This window comes from Hakea prostrata, unplaced genomic scaffold, assembly GCF_041222555.1.
Source record: "Hakea prostrata isolate BN-2017 unplaced genomic scaffold, UWA_Hpros_2 contig_19, whole genome shotgun sequence".
NCBI classification, from domain to species: Eukaryota; Viridiplantae; Streptophyta; class Magnoliopsida; order Proteales; family Proteaceae; genus Hakea; species Hakea prostrata.
This window is the reverse complement of record NW_028291138.1, coordinates 372,061-382,973: the sequence shown is the minus strand read 5'-3', so window position 1 is coordinate 382,973 and position 10,913 is coordinate 372,061. Positions and strand designations below refer to the sequence as shown.

Sequence of the window (10,913 nt, the reverse complement as noted above, 5' to 3'; positions counted from 1 at the left end):
TCCTCGGAACCTTTGCTCTTTTGGGATTTCTTTGGACGAAAGCCTCGGTCGAGTCATGCTTCCTTTTGGTTCGGGCTGAGGAAGGAACTTCGACCTCTTCTCCAATTGGCCTTTTTCCTTTGCCCAAGAGTTCAACTATTGGCCTCAAATTTCTGATACCCTTGTAAGAAGGGTCCGGAGGGGGCAGCGCAGCTATTTCATCTGCTATCAAAGTCCAAGGGGACCGTTGCTCTACAGCTACAACGGCTTTGGCTGCCTTAACCCGAAGGTTCTCTGGGTTAACCTTAAGAGGCACTGCAAAGAAGGACAAAAGTCAGAAAATTGAGTAAGGCTGCAGTACACTCAAAAAATATAAACACAGCAGTTAGAAGGCTCACAACGAGCTAGTCCCCAATACGGAAGAATCGGGGTGTATTCCATCTCATAACCATGTATCTCTTGATACCATGGAATTGACTTGATCTTCCTAGTAGCCGCTCTTTCAGTTTTATAGTTGAAGGACCCGATTACCTTCAGAAATTACCTTCAGAATATGAAGTAAGCAGCTTCCAGGTGATTGGAAAGTTGAGGTCTGACTGGGGCGCTCAGCAGAAAAAATACCGTTTGCACCACCCTTTGTGATTGGAAGGATAGGTTCCCCTGGCGAATACTGCTCGACCATCCAAACTCAACCTTATTGTGCTTGGAAAGAAAAACCCAACCCGAAGGGTTGGAAAGAGAAAGAACATGAAAATGTACAAAAAGAGGGAGAAGGTGTGATACCAAGTTCAAAACATAAACCCAAAAAGCCAACGATGAGACGCTAGCTATTGGGGACGAGCATTCCAGGACAAATGTCACAGTGATTTAAAACAGCGGAAAATAAAGTATTGAAGAATGGAAAACGAACTCCACTTTCCAGGGTATCTATATACAAGGAAAATTCATCAGGAGGATTCAAATCGACCCTCTCGTTGGGATTGGGAGCTCTAAAATAGTACGAAAGAGGAAAGTCAAAATGTTCGATGGCCGACGGGAGATCAACTTCAGTGTAGGAGGAGGGAACACTAAGTTCGTCCTTGGACCTGCTAGGTTGCTTAGACTGCCCAGAAGCCTCGGCAATCACTTTGGGAGTTCTGGATGGTCCAAACTCAGGAAGCACGGAAGGAACTTCAATGCTTTTCTTCGAAGTCACGCCAAAGGGCAGTTAAAGTTTGCTTGTCACTATTTGATTGGTTAAGGGGGACAAAAACAGAGCCCTCACCACCAGAATCACCCTTACCGGCGCTATATTCAGAAGGACCTTTAGAAGGAACCCTACCACCTTCCATTACTATGAGGGTAGTTCTGGTTTTTAACAAAAAGAAAGCGGAGACAACAAGTAAAGAAAACCAAGGAGTCAGTGAACTTACTGATTCACCGAAGCAGAGAGCCTAAAAGCGAGAAGATTGTTAGGGCACAAGGAAGACGACGAAGTTTCAAATTCTTGGCAAAGAGAATGAAACATATAAGGACAACGAATTGCTTTTAAGCACACAGATGATCGAGGACGTGTACGGTCAAGATAAATTCAACATCAACGATCACAATTGAAAGACGTTTCAAAAAAGTTTGAAAGAACAGGCATTTGGAGAAACCGTCGTTTCGATTTCGTGAGAAATGATGATTTCGACTACAGAGGATGCATGGCGTCACCCCCGTAGAGAATGAAGACATTCACAAAACTCAAGGAAAAAGAGATGCAGCCGCATTAAATACGATACAACATTTAATAAGCGAAGGATTATGCAAAACCTTCATTCGACAAACGGGTCCAGTTCAAACCAAGCCCTCGGAATTGCCCGAACGCTTGGTTTGGGGGGCTCGTGATATGGAAGAAATAATAATCGAACCGGGTCGGCCCTTGGTTCGACCCTCGACCCCGGTCGGGAAGAAGTGAACCGACTCGCATCCGTGCGGGCCGGGTTAAAAAGATAACTTGCTAAGGAAGTAAACTACTTAGTCAACAAGCACGCCCAAATCTGTGATAATCGGAGTGGACAAATCATCAAGTAGACGGTTGGCGGCACCTGCGGGAGCAAACGATCGTGCTTATTCAGATAACTGCCACGCTATGATCGTGCAGTTATCCATTATCTTACCGCAAACGGATCTATTAGCAACGGATCTAATCGTTAAGATTGGACGGCCACTCAAAGAAGGCTCAAGTAAATCCAACGAAGGAGATTCAAAGGTAAACACTATATAAGACATGACCTACATACATGATAGGTATCTGAATCGTATTCTCAATATTCGTATTCATACTTTTTGCTCTGTGCTCAAGCAGAGCCTTTTGTGATCAGTTCATTAGCTGACTTAACCTTCGGAGGTGGACTCCCGACCCCAGCGATCAAGCCACATCTAACGATTGTTTTTGCAGGACATCCATCGGAGATCTAAGGGCTAAGCAGATTTTGGACGCATCAGAACCGAAATGAGATAAACAAGAAATATCTAACAATTTTGATCGCATAAGTACATTATTCATTGTCGATCCTTCAACATAGCCTTGAATGTCGTCATATTCATGGGTTGCCTTGAACACCATTACATTCAAGGCCAAACACATATTTAGTTCCAAGGCCATGGTTAATAGCTATCCGTCAATTATGGCTAAAACTACATTTGAAAATTTGTAAAACCACAATTTCCAAAACATCATAACAATAAGGTACAAATAAAAGCATTCATTCTTCAAAACATTAATTAGAAAAAAAATTCCTATACCATAGATTGAAATATATTATTAACATTAATTTATTAGCTCCCACTAAACAAGCATAAATTCAATTAAAAAGAAATCATAATATTAACTAAATTGCCAAATAACAATAAAATGAGTGAATAACAAGTTTAATCCTCAAAATATATAAACAGCCAACAACCGTGACTAACAACCGCAACTCTGATGCCAGAATGTTAGGAATAAACCCTCATATGCGCAGCGGATCAAGCATAAAATTAGAGACAAGAGGTAGCGATTTACTTGGTTCGGGCAAATGACCTATATCCAAGGATGAGTCTAGATGACTCAAAATAATATGCACAACTAAATCAATTTAAAGTTGGGTATAGAGAAACTCAAATAACAATTACAACATCTCAAAGATGGAACCCTCAAGAGATCGACAAAGAACTCATGGCATCAAAACACCAAATACCCATATAATGATCTCGCCTAGAGACACACAACAACAATGCATCCATGAACAACACGAAGCTTAACCAAAAGTTAGAATGCCTTCAAATCGTAGAGGGAATCAACCACCGAACTTCAAACCGGAGAGCAAGAGAGATAGAGAAGAATCGCACATCGAGAGAGAGAGAGAGAGAGAGAGAGAGAGAGAGAGAGAGAGAGAGAGAGAGAGAGAGAACCCAACAAATTACAAACATATATCAAAACCTAATCCCCAAAAAGAGGTTTATATCAAAGAGCGGAAGTTCGTTGGGTATCGCCAGTTCGCTGGGTTAACGAACTTTCGCCGGAATATCGGTGATGGGAAACATGACTAGAGGATGAGAAGAGTCGTTGTCAGAGTAATCACTGATGGCTGGAATAAGGCTGTTGAGCTCTACGGACGGCATGAAATCCACTAAATCATCCAGAACCAAATTGGTCTCAACATCTACAAACAACACGCCCTCTCCGTTGTAGTTGATATCCGTGCGATCGTTCTCGTCACGTCTCAACCTTCCAGCCCATGGATAGAATGCCACCAGCACCTTGCTCAGAGCCTCTTTCAACACTTTGGCATTGAAGCAGTTGGAAGACCCATCTGGCCTATAGAAGGAAACAGTCATCGGATATATGTCGCATTGTAACAAGTTGATGTTGGAGCTCCAAAGCACCTTCTGTGGTGCGTCTTGTGCTGGTCTCACCATAGTCGACTCCCTCACCTTTATCATCATCTTCTTCTTCACTAGCTCACACATGTGTAACATTAATCAATAATTAGACGATGAAGATTTCGCCTTCAATTTCGGTGGGCAGCAGGAAAGGCCCTTTCTTTCTGCTGAGGATCTTTCTTCTCTTCTTCTTTATCTTCTGCGTATCTCCTCCTTTCATCTTTCATTCAAGAATTGGATTTCATAGAGATCTCTGTTTCAGTCAATCAAGTTTGACTCTAAATTTTTAATTTCCCTTTCCCATGGCTTCCCACCTCAAAGCACAGAGCAGGGGTTTTGAACTTTTGCCGGAAAATCGTCGATTTTCCAACGAAGTTTTGAAGTTTTGCCAAAAAATCGTAGTTTGATCTTCCGGCGAAGCTTTGAAATCTCGGTTTCGATTAATTTTTTTATTTCGCCCACTGGCGAACTTGGTGAATTTTGCCAAAGTTTCCACGGAATTCGCCGATGTGTTTTTCCGTGGTTTATATATACAGCAGTAGAAAGGACAGAAATGCCCTCCTAAAAGACAACACACTACTAGAAAACCAGTAGAATGAAAAAATAACAAGTATGCCCCCTATTGAGAGAGATATTCCGACACCAACCCAAAGGGCGTTGAAGATTTAATTGTCCTCCTAAGTTTTCCTAAACACTAGTTCTTAATAAAAGATGTGACGAATCCTCTACTTACTCATAATGATGAAAGCCCCTAACAGGTGAATGTACACATGAGAGGTAAATTGATTATAATGATAACAACAGAATGCATTTGAGCAAACACGTATCTCAAATATTTGGTTTTGTTTCGATCTATAAAACATGAGATCATCATGAAATTATGGTTAGCAAATGAAACATTATAGAACAACCTAACAAAGGCTAACCCATATGTATTAATAGGTACCACCACATCAGACGCACCAACCTAGCAAGAGCCTTAGTTTAGAGGAACTTTAAGGCGAAGAGAGGGTACTGCGACGAGATGAACGGCTTTGGGAGTGGTGAATCCAGGGGCATCGCTCATGTCGAGCTCGCTAGGTTTCATGCCGTCGGGCAAATCCCAATTGAAGCAGTGAAGCAAATTAGCTACTGCCAACTCCAAGGTGTACAACCCCAATTGTAAACCTGGGCATGACCTCCGACCGGACCCAAATGGCAGAAACCCGAAGCTATTACCCTTAAAATCTGGGGCACCCTCCCTTAGGAACCGAGATGGATTGAACTTCAAAGGCTCGTCCCATGCATTCTTGTCCCTCGCGATTTGCCAAACGTTGACAAGCGCATGTGTACCCTTTGGAATGAAGTAGCCCCCCACCTCCACGTCCTTGGCCGTCGCATGGATCAACACCGGAATCGCCGGGTGGAGTCGGAGCGTTTCCTTTACTGTACATTTGAAGAAGTTGAGCTTCTCTAGATCCTCCTCTTGAAGACACCTATCCAACCCCACCACGTCCTCCAGTTCTTGTTGCACCCTTTCCAGATCCTCTGGATTCTTCATCAGCTCCGCCATGACCCATTCTATAGCCGATCCCACTGTTTCTGTTCCCCCAAACATCACGTCCTGCCATGCATGGAGAAGGAAATTATCAGCTGTCAATTCAATTCAAACTCAGAAAGTTTAGTAATAAATATCATGATCGATCCTTAGACTATCATCACCATGATAATGGCCTTAATGTTATCTCTAGTTAGGTGAAAATCGTCCGATTCGCCGCGGCCTTCGCCGTAGAAATCAAGTAGGTCGTCTACCATATCAGTGTCGACGTCGTCTGAGTCGTCAAATCGGGTCCTGTTCTTCCTCTTGGCAATGTGTGTGTCGATGATGGTATCAATGAACACATCAAGTGAATTGCGGGCTTTAACGAGTCTCGGATTGAGTCCCTGTGGGTCGATCCAGCTGAGCCAGGGGATGAAATCAGCCAAGTTAAAAGCAGCGAACAGCCTCGAGAACTCTTGCACTATTGACACGAACTTCTCCTGAGCTGAAAGAATATCCGACCCGAATGCCGCCCTATAGGTGATGTTGGTGGCGAGTTGGAAAGCATGTTTACCAACGTTGAGCGACTCACCAGCCTTGGTGGAGGCCACTGTGCGGACCATGGAAGCCACCTCGTCTCGGACGGATTTCCATGACTCTATCCTTCTGCGGCTGAAGAGCTTCGTGACACAGAGCCTCCGTGTCTGACGCCAAAAAGGACCGTAGTGAGCGAAGGCCATGTCGGCTTGGTCATAGCTGAGGTATTTCATGGCAATGTTGATTGCACGATTGGAAAAGACGGCGTCATGGACTTGAAGGACTTGGCGAGCCATTTCGGGTGTCGAAATAGTTACGATGTGAAGGAACCCCAAACGGAGATGTGTGAGACCACCGTACCGGTCGGAGAGTTTGGCTAGTCCACGGTGGGTGAGGTGCTCCATCATGTTCATGTTCCCAATGATGGGTAGCCCCTTTGGTCCTGGAGGATATGATAGTTTCCTCAGTGACCTTACTAACACACTCAGCCAACACAACAGTGCTAGAAGAAAGAGAAACAAGATTGACGCAGGTTGCACCAGAACTAAGGAATCCATGTTTGGATTCATAGATGAGCTAGCGATGGCTTTCTCCTGCAGAAAGAAAACAACACTGGTGGAGGTTGCACCAGTAACAACGAGCCATTTATACAAGATTTGGGTGGCTACTTTTTCTGAGGGTTTAATTATTTCATCTAACTTCTTAACTGGTTCTTTCCTGCTACCACATGTTCACGGGTTTTTACCGACATGCAATGGAGATGCTTTCGCAAGAAACAAAGAACTATATTGGGGTTTACAACTTTACCAGAAAAAATAAATAGGGTTTATTACTTTATGGAAAAAAAAATTAATGGGGTTTATAAGATCCAGACTGTAAAGAATAACAGGACATAATTCAAATTTAAATATAAGTTTTAAAATGGAAAACCCCGTGCGTAATAGATTCTTGACAGATTAATTTTTAGTTATTCATGAGTAGGACACTTACCACTTATTACTTATTTAAAATTTGAATTCTTTTGAAATTTGAATTTCTCTAGTATTTTTTCGCTCACGTGCAATGAGTGCTTAGTATTGAATTTAAAAATAAATAACTTTCAAAGGAGTCATTAGACGCTCCTTCATCCCTTATCCATGCAGCGAACAACCAAAGCTCTTTACCCATCAATGAGTGTCGTAAGAGCACTTTGTGCACTTGCAAGAAACTTCATATTCATCATAACTATCTCCCATTGGTGCCTCCAATATCTCTTCAGAGATGTTGTCCTATACATAAAGAACTTCTCATATTTCTTCTACAAAGGCATTTGGGCAAAATATAGAAAATCCACTAGGATAAGTTTTAAAAAACTTAGTAAGACAACAATTTCATACATACACCACCATCACATAGCAAGCAAGAGATGAATAGATGAAATGCTAAATTATGAATGCATATGTAAATCTATCTATGCAAGTCTCTATCTAGGCTAACATACTTTAACATATAACACCAGTCATCCTCTAGGTAGGTTTGGTCACTTTGATTCCTCACGGATTGACTACCTCTGTTGGGATCTCGGGTGATTAAACCTGCAAGATGGGGTTAAACGTGGCCCGACCATAGGGTCGGGTGGCCACCTCTGAAGGCTAAGTCAGTAATAGATCAGATCACAGAGCTCTAGTTAGTTGTAGAGCTTTAATTGAAAACAATAATGGAGGGAAACGATTCAGATACCTCTGTTGGGTTTAAGGCTTTAGTTTATATAGGATTTACCTCTTATTCCTGACCATTGGATTCGTTCGTATCTTCTCTTGGTGGCCGTTAGATCTTTAGAGTTTTTACCCTTTCTTCGGAGATATGGGCAATTGCCTTCCTTAGCACGATCGCTCATCTCACATTAGTGATAGTTACCCTTTATAACTCGATCACATATCCCGAACTCTTTGGGATCACGTTTATCCCCATAACCTTAGAGTCCCTTTGTCCTCGTGTTAGTTATTGATTTGAATTCTGGACCGACCCCGACCGGATTTCTTGACCCAACTGTGGTCGAGCCCGTCCCCAACCGGAGCCCATGACCCACCATGGTTGGACCCGGTTCAGCACTATTTCATCCTCATCATGAGCCCCCCAGGCCAAGCGGTCGGGATAACCAAGGGCTTGGTTTGCTTTTTACCAATTATGATCATTGAGACGAGGAAGACAGAAGGCCAAACGTCCTCCCGATCTCCAAACGTTACATTTATTGTACTAGCCTACGCAACGGTACATTTCGAGCTGCCCATGCTTCTCGTAACATGTTCCCTTCACACCACATGGCCTCTGTCAGTCGTAATCATCATCACCTCCAGGTTTGAATCGACAGTCATTCATAGTCGTTGGATAAGGTAAATCTTATCCATTAGATTGAATCATGAAACGTCGCTCGGTCTCAACGGTTGATCCAAGTGCATCTCAGTTGTACACGATCTAATGTTCTTGCCTATTTAAACTCTTCTAGACTTCAACTTCAACTTTTACTGTCTCATTTGCAAACTTGTTTGTCTTTGAGGTTTCTCTGTGTTCACTCTGCATTTGCAAGCTTTTCAATCTTCAAGCTTCAATTCTTCTCTAGTAAGCTTAAGAAGTAAGTTCATCAATCCTTCCTTACTGTTTCTTTTACTTTCTTTCTTTACTTGCTCTTTCGGGTTTGGGGTTTTGTTCTTGGGATTTTAGTTTCTCCTTCCAATAGAAAATCCTTCTCTTTCTCTACAATGGGTAGTGGAAGAACTTTCAATGAGGCTTTTGCCGGTAATGTCGTCGGACGAGATGATTCCGGCGACCAACCTACCCCCTCTGCCTCCGTTGAGTTATCCGGTGACAAAGGTGATAGGATTACCGATCGTTGGCTCGCCTCCATGGGTCCAAACCGAAAGCCTAGGGAACCCTTAGGGAATACCTTGCGTTCCTATTCCCGAAAACAAAAGTCTTCCAAAGCTGTAGCCAAGGCTTCCCGACCAGCCCAAGGCTCTAGTTTCTTCGTCTCTCACTTCACTAATGAAGAGTTAGAATATGCTTCTGACTATTACTCATTGCCTCTGTTATATCTCCTTCGGGTACCAAACCTGAATGAGAGGTTAACTCTAACCCTCCAAGGAGTTTTCCCTTTATCTAGACACCTTAAAAAGTGGTGTTAGATTCCCGTTCTTCTCCCCCATATTCTCTGAAATTCTGAATCATTGGGAGATTTGCTCGAGGATGCTTCTCCTGAATAGTTGGCATCACAACATCGTCTTCCTCGGGCTCTACACTGATCTTGAAGTTCAACCTTCTCTTCCTTTATTTTCCCATTTTTACTCTATCCAACCCTTCGGGTTGGGTTTTTCTCTCCAAGTGCAACAAGACCGAATTAAAATGGTCGGGTGGCATCCTAGATGAGGGTACCAGCCCCTCCAACCATAAGGGGTGGCGTCATCGGTACTTCGTTTGCCAAGCGCCACCATCCAAACTCAATTTCCCGATGGTCTAGAATCGACTCGATTCCTATATCCAGGCAAATCGAGCTCTGCCATTAATCCCCGTCGATGAAAGCGCCATCAAGAAGATTAAATCTATCAAGGCGTGTCAGGAGATTCATGGCCTAGTGATGGAGTATGAAGCTGCCCTTCAAATGTGGGGTCTAGCCCCTAGTGAGCTCCTAAACCCACTTATAACTTTGTTGAGCTCAATTTTACTTTGAGTTGTTCACTATATATGATTTGCTAACTCTATTTTCTTCTTCATGTAGTGCCTCCAAGGTATAACTCGAAGGTGGTGAAGGCTTTGGCTGCTAAGGGAATGGAGGCAGCAGAGGATAGAACCCCTCGAGCGAAGAGGAAAGACCCCGAGGAGGTTGTCACCCCCTCCCTGAAGCCTGCTCCACAAGCCCCTAAGGGGATTCTAAAAATGCTTACCGAAGGTGCCGGGAAGGGAAAGGCACCCGTTGAAGTGGAAGAGTCCACCCATGAAGATGTCATCCTCACTAATAGGAGACATGACTTGACCGATGATGCTGCATCAAAGAAACAACGAACGGGTCCCGAGGAAGGGGAGATCTATATTCCACAATGGAAATTACACACGAAGGATCGCGTCACCTTTGCTTAAGTGTCTACTGACAACAAGAGCCTTAAGTCTGTTAACAATGAGGGATTCGTAAATTCCTCGGTCAGATAAGATGTCTTCTCTAAACTTTTCTTCATGAAATTCACGTGTTTAAATTTTCCCAAACTTGATCGTTGGTCTTCGTCGTTTTTCTCAGGGTAATTACATATAGCTTTCACCGACAGATGCAAGCTATGTTTCAGATCGGGCGTCTCAATGCTCGGTCGAAACGGCAGGAGGAGGAGGTGAGGACCAGGGAGCCAAGATTACTCGGCTGAGAGAGGAGAGCTCGAAGATGAAGGAGGAGAATATGCAGTTGGGGAGAGCCAGCAAAGATTTAGAGGTTGCCGTTGGGAGGATTGGTGACCTTGATCGGGAGGTGAGGAGCCTCCAAGGGATGCTAACAGAGGCATAGAAGAAATTGAAAATTTGGTGAAGGAGAAGGAGGATCTCCAAGCTCGGGCATCTCCTTCTAAGCCTGGACATATCTCTGTCGAAGCCAGGAAGACTTGTATTCGGAAGTATCGTATAGTAAGCCTTTCAATGAGTTGTTGGTCCCCTTCAACACTCAGGCCTATAGAGACGGGTAGAATGAGGTATGGAAGGCAATTCTGACTATCGACTCGGCCTTTGACACCAGTCCTTTTGAGGAGGTCTGCCATCCTGAAGTATTTGACTCTTTGAAGCAACCACTTCTCGGATGGTCCAGATCGAAGGAAGATCCTCCGGCAGATAACCCGAATGTGGAATTCTACCTCAGCGACTCTCCTCCTCTCTCTCCCGAAGGTGAAGTGGTTCAAGACAATCAAGCCCCTCCTCAGGAGCAAGTCCGTACTGCAGATCCCCAAGAAATCCCTGAACCCGAACATGTCCAAGATTGATA

The 10,913-nt window shown here is 43.7% G+C and overlaps 1 protein-coding gene and 1 pseudogene across 1 annotated transcript; both read right to left on the bottom strand.

The window, feature by feature from the left end:
• Positions 1 to 3,489: 3,489 nt before the first annotated feature.
• On the bottom strand, positions 3,490 to 3,954 carry LOC148999270 (hydroxycinnamoyl CoA quinate transferase pseudogene; annotated as a pseudogene).
• Positions 3,955 to 4,579: 625 nt separating this feature from the next.
• On the bottom strand, positions 4,580 to 6,525 carry LOC148999269 (cytochrome P450 84A1-like). Its single transcript, XM_089141321.1, has 2 exons — positions 5,569 to 6,525; positions 4,580 to 5,470 (listed from the first exon to the last, which is right to left on the bottom strand). The coding sequence occupies exons 1-2, from the start codon at positions 6,490 to 6,492 to the stop codon at positions 4,847 to 4,849; spliced, it is 1,548 nt and encodes a 515-aa protein (XP_088997447.1). The 5' UTR covers positions 6,493 to 6,525; the 3' UTR covers positions 4,580 to 4,846.
• Positions 6,526 to 10,913: the final 4,388 nt, after the last annotated feature.

Coding starts and splice junctions, on each gene's coding strand:
- LOC148999269 (XM_089141321.1), bottom strand. CDS start 6,492: ATGAATCCAAACATGGATTCCTTAGTTCTGGTGCAACCTGCGTCAATC. Junction 5,471..5,568: donor ACATTAAGGCCATTATCATG/GTGATGATAGTC, acceptor CATGCATGGCAG/GACGTGATGTTTGGGGGAAC.